Source organism: Cyprinus carpio, chromosome A3, assembly GCF_018340385.1.
Source record: "Cyprinus carpio isolate SPL01 chromosome A3, ASM1834038v1, whole genome shotgun sequence".
Classification (NCBI taxonomy): Eukaryota; Metazoa; Chordata; class Actinopteri; order Cypriniformes; family Cyprinidae; genus Cyprinus; species Cyprinus carpio.
Genome location: NC_056574.1, coordinates 33646292 through 33659570, shown reverse-complemented (window position 1 = coordinate 33659570; position 13279 = coordinate 33646292). Strand labels below are relative to the sequence as shown.

General features: G+C 39.0%; 1 protein-coding gene across 7 annotated transcripts in view; it reads left to right on the top strand.

The window, feature by feature from the left end:
- Positions 1-13279, top strand: part of LOC109053865 (centrosomal protein of 112 kDa-like) — a 178200-nt gene that overhangs the window by 74030 nt on the left and 90891 nt on the right. For 6 of the 7 annotated variants that reach the window (XM_042731031.1, XM_042731025.1, XM_042730999.1 and 3 more), the window contains 2 exons: positions 1470-1652; positions 10512-10742. In XM_042731031.1, coding sequence (XP_042586965.1) covers positions 1470-1652; positions 10512-10742 — 414 coding nt within the window. Of the gene's footprint in view, positions 1-1469; positions 1653-7388; positions 9623-10511; positions 10743-13279 lie in introns of those variants that run through there. The other variant, XM_042731038.1, reaches the window with a different exon arrangement.

Sequence of the window (13279 nt, the reverse complement as noted above, 5' to 3'; positions counted from 1 at the left end):
AACTCAGAATTGTCGAAACCAAAGCCTTGCTTTGCCGCTTGTCCGACAAGTGCTGTGGGACGGGTTTAACCAATCACAGCGAGCTGTACGCTTGGCTTTAAACTAAGGTAATCACTGATTATGGTCTATTCATCTGTCGTGACATGTAAATATTGCAAATTGGATGGTTGGATTGTAGTGTATCTCCCAACAGAGATCTCAGAATCAGCTCGTTTACCCAAGGTTAGCATATTATTGCATGGCGTGTAATGAAAACTAGAGGGTTGCGTTCTTCGGCGGTCCCTGATCAATTAGTTGAGGCTCTTTCTGTTGGCTGTTCGGTTTTGCCCTATTAGAGATGTCTGCTTGCATCCACGTCTGCTATATCTCTTCCTCTACAGTGTCGAAGGGCAAAATCGAGAAAGCTTGAGGATGAGGAATCTTCTTACCAAATCTTACTTCAGCTTCTTCAAAATCCACTAAAATTGGATGCCATGGGGCTGTTTGAAGCGTCTTTTGTGGCCTTGTGCCTGATTGGCTGGGGGAATCGAGCTGAAATCCCATTCATCACCTACACTCAATAGCACCACAGTAGCCTCTAGCTGGCAGGCCAGGTAGGGTGCCGAGCCACACAATGTGGGGGGATTAGCTTGAAAACTGTGGGGACCAGGCCTCTCACTGCAGGCTAGCTGGGAGATGGGGGCCGGACTGGCCAAGGTCACCATCTCCTATCCAGAGGAGACTGGGAATGGAACTTGGGAAGCGTTGGTGCTGCCTCTCATCGGCAGGCTTGGCTCACCGCACAGCAGGTGCAAGTCAGCGAGATTATGCCTCTGCTAGCTTTTGTGTTCATTCAACATTTTCCATCTTGCTTTTAATGCTTTTTTTCTGCAAAAAAGAAGCAGGGATGCCGGGCCGATTGTGAATTTTTTTGTTTGTTTTTTTAGGCTCTTAATTTTACATTTTTGTCGAAGCGCAACACTTCGGAAAAGGATTCAGTAGTAACAGTAAGTGGTTATTAAAGTTGCAGTACATCCATAATGACAGTATGCTGTATGGACGGACTAGAAATTTCAAATGAAATTAATGAATCTGCAAAGTGTTTTTCTTTCTTTCATTCTTTTTTTTTTTTTAAGCAGTCTGTAGGAATAAATAGGATGCAAATGGATAATTTTTATTCCTTCCTGATCTTTAATACAGCATATGTTTACAACAGTGGCCATAAGACTTTTTTTTGCCCAGTGCTGTGCCACTGGCCGTGACATCATGTTTTTATTTTAATATTTTCTAAAGAGAACCGAAAAAGAGGCTAGCTTGTCATAATTAGCACAAAAGTGAGAGAACAACAAAACCAAGTGATGCCAAAACTTGCAAAGGCTTCTTACGTTGTGAGGCAAACGTGAACTTTTTTCTTCGCTGAGCCATGCACAAGTTGTCATGACGACAGGGATGTTCCGCTGATGAAGTCTTACTCCTTGTTGTCCAATCAGATTGTGGAACTGAAGCTGCAGCATGAACAGGAGCGGACGCACCTACTCCAGACACACAATGCTGAGAAGGACAGCCTGGTCCAGGACCACCAGCAGGAAATTGATAGTTTGGACAAGCAGGCGAGGGCCGCCATGGTCCAGCAGCAAACGCAAACCCAGGAGTGGAGGAAGCGCAATGCTCAGGTAGGGGGTCTCTTCCTTTCTGCCGCTTTCTGTCACTATTTTATTTTGCTAATTCGGATAATGTTAAAATTGATGGCTATTTTACACTGTATGTTTTATAACATTATCATATTTTTCTATGTTCTATTACATAGCATACCGCTTTTTGTGATACTTTTAAAAAAAATACTATTTTGCATACTTTTTCACAACATTGTTGTCATGTTTCAGTGTATGGAACAGAAGAAGAAAAAAACAAGGATTTAATTATTTCCAAAATGTAAAGTTTTTTGGATATTATTTTAATATGCAACTTTTCACTGTGGGATTTCATTGAAAATGTATTGAAAAAAGTGGCTGAAACCACAAGCTGCCGGATGAAAAAGATACATTTCCCAGCCCATTGTCGCTGTGGCCTTTTATTGTAAACCCATAGGGTTCATTCTTCTTGTCTTGGGATGTTTATATTGGGGTTAGTAGTATCTGTGCACCACTACTGAGTTCTGGTTTTATTGCTGCGGTGTAGGAATGGTTTATCTGCTAATAAGAGCTATTCTCTAATATACTGCAACAGGCATATGTCATTTAGAGGGTATTAATGAGCTCTTTAGCCATAAAACCTCCATTTTGGTCAACAGCGGGTTTCTGGTGCCTATTGTGCCAATTGCCCCGTCCGCCGCTTCCCTCTCCAGCCTGGCTATCGTAAAATCCCTGTGGGAAGCTGTTTGAAAGCCTAGCCCCCAACTGTGGATTCACTGGACTCGTCAAACCCCAAGATTAAACATAAATTGTCAGCATGGCTAAACCATATTTATTGGCTGCTAGCAAGAGAAGCCAGTTCAGAGATGTTGATGCTGCAGAGGACACATCGCCTTACGAGTGATATTATATTAGTGAAAAGGTATGGTAACATTTGTTGGTAATATTATATTGGATAATATATATATATATATATATATATATATATATATATATAGAGAAATATATATATATATATATATATATATATATATATATATATATAGTGTATTTGTGTTTTTTCTGTTTTTGAGTGAAAGTTATTTTAATGTATTATGTGCTTCCGCTTGATTTACTGTTGTGCTATTAATGGTATCAATGATCAATTATCAGACTTTCAAAAGTGATTATCAATGGTTAAACAAAAAATTTCATAATTTTTTAGTAAATAATTAATTATATATTAATAATTTTAAATGGTTGATGTGGATGATTTAATTTGTTTAATGTTTTTAAATATTGTAAAATTATGATCATATCATAGTGTTGTTGGTTTTTTTTGTTTTTAATGTCTTCATGTACTGAGAAGTTAGTTGCCACTTAAAAGAAGAAGTTTGTGGTTTGGCTGATCTGTTTGTCTTCTGCAATTCATTGATGCTTTTTGCATTGATGCTATTTGTTTAGTTGTTTGTTTTTACCTCAACCTTTAGAGCCCCAAGTATTGAATTTGATAGTATACCCCCAAACAATACCTGTTAGACTTCCTTTAGGATACTTCAATTCATTTGTAATCAGCTCAATAACATTACTAATAAGTGCGGACTAAGTGCCGAGTGATAGAATGTGTGCTTTTATGGCATCATAAAAGCTACAGAAACCTTGACAAAAAGCTATTTGAAAAGGAGTGTTTTGACCACAAGCCCAAAACAAGAGCTGAATGCCAATTATTATATAGCGTCAGTTTTATTTTGAAGTGCAAAAATGCTGTACAGTTGTCTTAATTTCTTCATTGTCATGCAGCATAGCTTGATGATACACCCGCAGGAAAAAACTGGAAGCTATAAAATTTTTGTCCTCAAAAAAGTAAAGTGGAGTTGGTGTGCTTTATAAGTGATCCAAACTCAGAGCACCTGGAAAGTATTTACTGTGAACTGAGCCGTGTCATTAAAGAGTAACACTGAAACAGACATGGTGATGTTCTTCACAGTCCATGTCCATGCCACTAATGTTGTCATTGCTTGTTGACATTATGCGCTTGAAAAACATATGAAACAAATCGTGACCTCCGTTTCACAACTGTCAAGGAAACTGGGGAACATCACTAACTCAAAGCAATCTGCAAAGGCGAAGTTTTGAGCATCATCCAGGGAAGAGTTTCCAAAGCGTAATGGATGATTTTGTTCTCTGTGAAAATTGTAGATTGATTGGAAGATGTCCAGTCACAGTGTCAATAGGCAGTGACCATGTTGAATGACTGTGACATGCTGGGAGATTTAAATAGATATTTGTAATTTTCACGCCTTAAGACCTTAAGCCCAAGAACAGTAAATATAACAATGTTTATATGGTAACCATATTAGCGTCTACACCAACGAGCAATAATGTTCTGTTTATTATATGCACGTCTGCTGCTTTACATGCTTGAGTTCTTTAAAGTCTGATTCTGATTGGCTGTCAATGTCTTTATTGTTCAGCAGCTGCAATAAAAAAAATAATAATCTGAATGTGATTTGAGCAATATCCTTCCCCTGTGGCATTATTGTTGTAGTTGTGGTGTGGACTTTCCTGTTCTTATAGAATTAGAATGATTATTAATACTTTATAGTTGTAGATAGCATACTTGTTGTGAATGGACCTTAACAGTTGCTGTGATACTTTCCAGAGTGTGGAGAGCATTTTGTTCTATGTATGGCCGTATTTGTTTGCCAATTTATTAGAAGTGTCTTAGGTAATATGGTCACAAAATTCCTAAAATATTACATTCATTTCTGACTACCTCTGAATGCAGTTTGAGTGATCAGATCAAAACATTTTTGACCTGTATTTTGTGCTGATTACTGAAATGAATGGCAGGAGTAAAGGAGATCAGCAAGTTAAAAGCATGTGTAGAACTGCTGCATTCAATTAATTTCAGTTAATTAAATGTCATTTATTTTGTTATCAGCCATCCTGAGCTCTAGTTAGTTCACCCAATAATGTGAATGTTTACGAATGCAAATGTTTGTCGATCCAAACCCGTAAGAGCTTCGTACATCTTCAGAACACAACTTAAGATTAACAAAGGTAGTTAGGACATTGTTAAAATAGTCCACGTGACATCAGTGGTTCAACTGTAATGTTATGAAGCTACAAGAATACTTTTTTGTGTGCAAAGAAAACAAAAATAACAAATTTATTCAATGTTTTCTTCTCTTTCGAGTCAGTCTCTGCCCTGATTCACTAGAGTACCACGACGCATGTGTGTGCATTCCTCTGCTTATAAACAAAGAGCAGCGAATGCGTATTTTACATCAGAACGCCAGCTCCTGCGTCAGCAGCACCACACACGTGTCGTGGTACTCTCCTGAATGGTGGTGGAGACTGATTCAAGAAATTGGTTTTGTTTTCTTTGCACACAAAAAAGTATTCTCGTTGCTTCATAAAATTACGGTTGAACCATGTCGCATGATGGACCTTACTGGGCCATAAAACTTTTCAATTGTTACACTGATCCAGTGACGGTAATCCATTAGAAATCCTGAAATCATTCAGAGGACATGCTGTGGAAAGCTGGCAGTGTGAATGGACATCCTTCACACACAAAGAAGATGAGCAATTCAGACTCATGTCTTGATGTGGTCAGGGCATCATGAGCGTGCAAGATGAGCAAATGACTTGTGCATTTCTCAGAGCACAGGGAGCTTTTGTTCCAGGTCGCGGTGACTTGTTTTCGCTCAGTACCATTGGTTTGTCATGCCCCATTCTGTTACCCATGTTACACAGTGTAAGCGTGTTTTCCGGTTAGTTGCAGGAAATCACAGCACATCTGGCTTTACAGCCATCATTGGAGACTTCAAGTTTGTCTACACATCCCAGTCAAATCTAAATTCAGTTTCTATTCAGTGGTCCATAAGATTTAGCGTGGCTGTGGAGGGCTGCATCGATCTGAAGCAAGCTGATGAGGGAGTTCAAATCCCCTCGTCTCTGGACTGGAGTCTGTGTATTAGTTTCCTTAGACTCTGCCGCCCTCCGGGTTCCTGTTTTCTTTAGTCTGTTTGAGGATGAAAAGACCAGAACATCAGGATGGTTCTCAGTAAATATAGTTGCCTGCAGCACAGTAAACCAATACATAGTAGACTCTAGAGACCACATGCACTTTAATGCCCACTCCACATGTTTACAACAGCCAGGTGCTTGTGTTCTTCATAACTATCATTATTATATGAAAAAATCTATACTTTCATTTATTTTCACTTATATCAGTCTGCCCATTGTTCACACTGATTGATTTTATCACTGGAGGTCGCCAGGTCGCTGTACTGTTGGTATTTAGTGAGAGTTGCTACTGCTGGAATGTTAATGTTGCTGCTAATGTTATTGATAAGTTGAGAGTTGAGAAGTAGTTCATTCCATTTTAACAAGGATTGAGCTTTAATTAATTGATCTGTAATTCAGTTGCATCTATAATTACCTTCTTCCCTTTACCCCTTAACCTAACCATACCACCAAACCTGTCCCTAACATAACCCATATCCCACCTCGAAAGCAGCAAAAGTGTTTTGCAATTCAACATGAACACTGTACCTAACAATTCATTATTTTATTAATAAGTACTTAGAGTTTAGAGACACCTAATATAAAGTGGGACCCTTTATTGTACATATTTTGAGTAATTTAAGACATTATTAAATATTTGTATGTTGTCAAAATATTCATTGAAATATGGCATGATGTAAACATTTTGTACTACTGAATTTATTTATTACTATTTAAAATACCTGTAAATAGAACACATAAATTCTATGAACATGTATTTTATTTTCCCCGATTCCACAAAAGGTTCTGTAAATTTAATTATCTTCAGAACAGAATAAGAATGAAAAATATAAATATAAAACAAACTATATTGACATTCATTTTAAACAACATTTATTAGAAATGACATGCTAAACCAATTTATTTAAAGTGAAACTGAAACACACATGCATATATAATAATTATGTATGTAATATCTGTCTATAGATTTTTTTTTTTTTTTTTTTTTTTGAGAATTGTTGCATATTTCATTTGATTTGATCTCCAGACAGATGTTAAAGAGTAATTTAATTTCATTTAGACCCACTGTTTGAACAACAGATGCTTCATTCTGCCATTCAAATCCACTATTACGTGTCCTGGCATTTTTTTTTTTTTTTTAGTAATGTAACATGGAGTTCAAACAGCATGGGAGAACATCTCAAATCCGTGGAGTATAGCATCATAACGCTCTGATCGGCAAATTAATGATGCTGTCAAACTTTCAAAGAACTCGATTCCCCAGTAAGAGATTAGAACACAGAAAATGAAGGCGGACATGGCATAGGAGATCAGGCCTGCTTTCTGATGTGCCAGAAACTACAGGCTTGTTGACGGCGGTCACGTTGTCTCTTGCACCAGCAGGGGGTTTGGATTCAGCCGTTCGGGTTGTCATTCCGCCCAAGCAATCTCAGAGCTGTAATCTAGGCAAAGGGTGGCTGCTTTGCAGAAGCTCAAATGGAGCACATTTTTGAAAGATTTGTAATTCCCATACTCCCGTTTGTGTTATTTCATAGTTTTGATGGCTTTACTTTTATTCTGAATGAGTTGTCCAGACTTATGACTGGTAATGTACATTCCATGATTATTTCAATTATCTCTCCAATACGAGAGTGGAAGCTTATCTATAACTGGATATCCATAATTTCACATCCAGATTTCAGGGCATATGGTTGACACAAAGGACTGTTTGCCAAACCACGGCTGTTTTTAAGCAGTCATCTAATAACGCTGTCTTGATTTCAGCTGCTCTTTTCAACTCTGGAAAACACAAAACAGCACCATCATGAGTCCGTCCATCCAGCTGTGATGGGTCATGGAAGATGGGCTCCAGCAGACTGGCTCTCACCACCAGATGGGCCCTCGATGATGAAAAGAGTTTTAATCTCTGGCCAGACATCACTGAAGCAGAGCACGCACAGCCGCTTTTCACTAGGCTTCACGTTGAACTCTTAAAGAAATGCAAATGCATTTCAGCTGAAGATTTGGATCGCACCATTCGTCTTTCATCCAGAATGGGGCTGTGGTCCTTGAAAATGCAAATTGAGGAGCATGCCACACATACAATACCTCTGAAATCACCGTAAGAGAGCAGGGACCGACATACTTGTTTTTATCCGTGCCTGTCCTGTTTCCCTAAGCAATGCTCTCGGGATAGCACACTAACAAAAATGTGTTTAGACGACGATTGATCTCAACTTTACAGTACACACTGCCGGTGAATACGGTTTTCACTTTTCAAATGTTTAATCTTATTCTGTACATAGAATTCTGTTAATGACAACTGCTTTTCAATCCTCTCAGTGTGTACAGCTAGCTGTTAATACAGCGAACCAGTTTGGTAATGGTGAATTCACATTGACAGTGGTTATATCGCCAATTTGGATTCTGTTGGTTTTAAGAAGATATTTCTAATGGACTGCTATATCCAGTTGTATCAGGTGGATCACATGAGCTTCACTATCTGTACTCCCATTGGTGTTAACCGCAGCTGCTAATTTGTGTAAACCGTGTAAAAGTTGTGCTGAAGTTGCATTGGCTTCTCTCATTGAAAATGAATGACTTCTGATTTATTGGCTGCTACTCATCAGTGTAAACACCCTTTAAGGCATGGGGCTGACATGATCACTTTTAAAAAATAAGGGTTTCAAATGTGGTTTTCACAACAATGCCATATAAGAAATAGTTTTGGTTCCCCAACAAATTAACAAACAAATCTTAAAAGAACCTTTTTTTATTTAGTGTGAAGAATATTTAAAAAATCAAAAGAACCCTTTTCCACTATAAAGTACCTTTTGTGGAATGGAAAGATTCCGTGGATGTTAAAGGTTCTTTATGGAACCATAGATGCCAATAAAGAAGCTTCATTTTTAAGAGTGAACTGGAGCAACACTGACAAGAAGTACTGTACCACTGTAAGGAAGTGCTGTAGGTGAATTTGTTTAGCCCCACACAACGATTTAGATCTGTTTGGGCCTATTTGCTGAGTTCACTGCAAGCCCAGTTTTTGTATGTTTTGGCCAATGCATGCATATTTTCATTGTGGTATTTTGTTTCTCTTGGTTCTTAATGAATATGTGCATAAATAAAATAATAATTCACAGTCTGTCCTACATTCCTGTCTCTCTCACTTCATTTTTATTAAATGCTTTTGTTCAGCTGTTGAAATTACATCATACATGATGTGACATTCTCAGTGGTTATTGCCTTTTATTTTCTGTGCTAGTTTCTCAGATTCTTTTCATACAAGCACGTCCAAGCCCATCAAAAGTGCATCAGAAAATTCTTCCCAGAGTCCAGTTTAAGAGGGAATTATAGATTAAAGGCTCCTCCGAGCCGAGATCTAATAGCTTTGTGCCGTTGGCTGGTGCTGCGCCGCTCTGGCCGTATTGGACCCGCGCGCAGTCTTGGCATCTGGGTGTTTGTGCGACACAGCTTTGAAGTTTGCTGCTATTCCCCAAGTGGCCACAAAACAACTTCAGATGCTTTTCCGACAGATGTCCCACGTGATGCACTTAGCAGTCTCCTCCCAGGCATGTTTGGAAGCGCGAGGAGTAGTCGAGGGACTTCCAAGATGCCAGAATCTACCACATGCCACCATCTGCGTGAGGGTTAAACGCTTTGGGAGCGCAGATTATTTGATATCATTGTTGTGGACAGGGTGTGATGGTGTGTATAGCTTCAGTAGTGCTATTAATTACTAACAAACACCATATTTTTCAGTTCTCGTTATTAAGAGAGAAATGTTGGTTTTCATAATCATTCATCAACACATAATAAGGACTTTTCTGTTCACGTAATCAGTGTAATGGGGGTGAGGAATAAACTGTGTTGACCAATAAAATCACAGCCCACTTTTCACAATATCATCAAATTCCAGTGGATGCAAATGAGTCATTTTTTTTCCAGCTGAACTGTTTACCTAGATTATTTACAATTGTTTGTATGTATAGGTAGCACTTTATTTTCTCACTATTAACTAGCATGCATATTGCTAGCATATTGGCTGTTTATTAGTACTTATTAATGCCTTATTCTGCATGACCATATTTTAGATCCCTTAATCCTACCGCATAACTAATCTTAACAACTAGCTTAAAAACAGCAAATTAGGAGTTTATTGAGTTTATTGAGGCAAAAGTTATAGTTAATAGTGAGAACTGGAACTTAAAATAAAGTGTGAATATAATATATCCAATTACAGAAGAAGTGTGAATGCAGTTTCGTGTGAATGGTCTGGTGGCTTAGAAATACATGAGTAACAAGTGAGTAACACTACCTCTTCTCCATAACACTGTCCTTATGTACTCAAGTTTCAGCCATCGGTCAATATGTCAGACGGTTCTTGACTCTCAGAATGAGATCTTTGATAGGTCTATGAAGGGCTGATTCCTGCGGTAATGCTTCTGATTTCTTCCCTTTTTTTTGTAATCCATCTACTCTCTTTCACGTTTAAGTAGAAGCTCATTGGTAAGTGGTCTTTACGAGGTTTTTCATCTTCCTGAAATGAGAAATGGCAAGCGGTACCTCGTCCCCATGGGTAACTGACCTTTGATTTGCGCTAATTTTGCTCATTAAATCAAACCGCTGACCTTTGTGGAATGCAGAGCTTTGATGTTGAACTCTTGTGGTTTAGAGATCAGAGGCTGTGGTGTCTGTTTTCCTCTTCCTGGCTGGAATGGGCACAAATGCTCTACTCGTCCTGCTTGGCTTGTTTATCTTATCCTCTTTCTCTCAATCCAGACTCTTCTGTCTTTTTTCACTTTGCATTCAATTCCCAGATACTATATTCCATAAACACATCATCTGTTCCATCGATGGGTTCACCTTAACGGATTTACAAATTTCATTGTTTGTGTTTCTCACCAGACCATCTCTGATCTGGAGGACCAGGTGTATTCTCTGAGGAAGGAGCTGTTGGCAGCCCACAGTCAAACGAAACAGCAGCTGACGGAGTTGGGTGTGCTGCGGGAGGAGGAGCGACAGCGGGCCGCTCAGGACCAGCAAGCAGCTCTGGACCAACTGCGGGCCGAGATGGATCAGGTGCGGCAGGACCTGGAAAGAACCCACAAGGCTGAAAGAGAGCTGGCCCAAGAAAAGGTTTGTGTGGAGTTCAGACAGAATGTATTTTTGGCATTCTAGGTTGCAATTCAGGTCACACAACCCATTTGCTATACTGCATTTGTATACTGTGACGGATGGGTGACCTGTTAGGCAGGCCGTTCATCATTAGCCTTGTTCTAAACCCTATTGAGCTACTGTCTAAATAAGAAGCTCCATTCATAGGTTGTTCATGCACTTAACACAAATTATGCAAAGAGACTCAACTAGTACTCATGCACAGTTGATACTAACCATAAATATACAGTACTAATACATAGATGCCGTATACATGTATCTGCCCTGTCTACATCAATGGCATCAACGGCCATCTTGGAATGGTCAATGGATGGAAGCACGTAGTCTCATAATAATAAATCGACTGTTTGCGTGCTAATCTTCACAACGTTTTTCATGACAAATTCATTTTGTAGAAAACAGTATTCAGAGTTTACTACAAAGAAAAATAAAAAAACAAGTCACAGGAACTGTGACACAGGCATAGTTTATTTCTGCCACTACCAAATAATTTCTTTTGACAGTATCTACTGTATAATATGCAGTATTCCTGAGAAAATCAATTGGAAAAGTCAACATCTGTCAGATCACTGCTTTGTGTTAACATGACAAACATGTAGTTGTACTGCCATAATCAACAACAGTTTCTAATGTGGTAACTACGCAATAATATCTATGATTCCCATGTTTCTGATGTTAGAATGTTGCTAAGCTAATGTCACGATAACTTTAATAAGCACGATCATCGGGATACTCCAAGGGCTTTCCACTGGAAGTTTGAAACGTTGACAGTTACTGAAAGATTGTGGTTTCAGACCCTGCCAAGATTCACCAAAAAATATTTACCCACCCACGTCATTCCCAATTTTTTACACCTCATTTAGTTCAAATATTGAGACATGAGAATCAATGATGGTAGAGGGGAAAATTTGGACGGACTATTTTTAGGTGTTTATAGAACAGGTTATTCTAATCCAGGGGTGTCCAAACTCGGTCTTGGAGGGTCGGTGTCCTGCAGAGTTTAGCTCCAACCCTAATCAAACACACCTGAAGCAGCTAATCAAGGTCTTACTAGGTATACTTGAAACTTCCAGGCAGGTGTGTTGAGGCAAGTTGGAGCCAAACTCTGCAGGACACCGGCCCTCCAGGACCGAGTTTGGACACCCCTGTTCTAATCCTTACATTTTGTCTATGTAAGTTAGTCAGCATTAACATCGCATTTTCCACTATCCAGCACTGCTTGTTTATGATTAGACAATATGTCTATTGAAATAAATAAATGAATAAATCACAGCCACACCTGTTGAGCATACAACAAATAAAGTTAAACTTGTAAGTAGATCAATGAATACAGAAGGCTTGCTTCTCACCTAAACACTTGTGTGTTGCGGACAGTATACGTTCACTGATGGCCTGTGTTGGCTTGAACTCCAGCACTAAGGGGATAGATCACTTTAGTATTCAATTAAACACATTAGCCCCTCTTTGCCCCGGCTCTACCAAGGTTGAACAAGCAGACTTGGGCGACTATACTGGAAATCCTGCATCCTTTCTGTTTTTAAAGCTCTTGATTCCAGCCGCAAAAATGAGGTCTGGAAAGCGGCTGGAATCAAGAGCTTTAAAAACAGAAAGGATGCAGGATTTCCGGTTTAGTCGCCCAAGTCTGCTTGTTCAACCTTGTTCAATCCGTTATCTCTGATCAAAGGTGGTATTGATCAGAGGGTAATCCTGATTAGGCCCATCAAAGCGATTAGTTTTCATTAAACTTATGCAGCACTGCCAACTGCACCCTCCCCCAGGACATCTGTGGCACATTAGCATGCCATTTGGCCTCTTCATAAATCCTGGGCCTACATTTTGGAACCATATGTGAGTACATTGCTGCACATAAATCCCATCTGAAGAGAATTCCGCCCGCTTTTCCACTCTCAAGCTGACAAGTAAGGCTTGTTTACAAAATCAGTCTCTGTTTTTGCCACCCCTCATCTGATACTCATCCTGACCTGCGGCTAAAAACTTCCTCCGAAGAGACTTCAACAAAGTCTGTCTCTGAGTCTGATTGACACACTTCAAACCAGAGCTGCCAAAGTTATCATGTTTTAACAGTGTTACATTTTATGCTTTTAACGCATTCATCATTTGGCGATAAATGAGACTTGTTAACTTTAGAGTGAAAGTTGAATTTTTACTTTTGTAATGCATGTGCCTAGTTCTATTGTGCACAATATATCAGTGCTTATTATTTAAAACAATTAATATTTTGTAGATAAATAAATCTTAGTCTTCCAATAAAATGCAATAACTTGTTCGGCCTTCCCAGTGTAGCCTACTTTTAATAATTCAATAAATTCACAAATTCACGTCTTGCAGCTTTTTCAGCGTCTGGCACATAAGCACCGTGTTTTTAAGACGCTGTCAAATTAAAAGAATTTAAACTTTTACACGCAGTGCCACTCATCAATGTCAGTTCCAATACAGTGGACCAATTAGAAGACCCAAGAGGCGGGGCAAGCATTGCA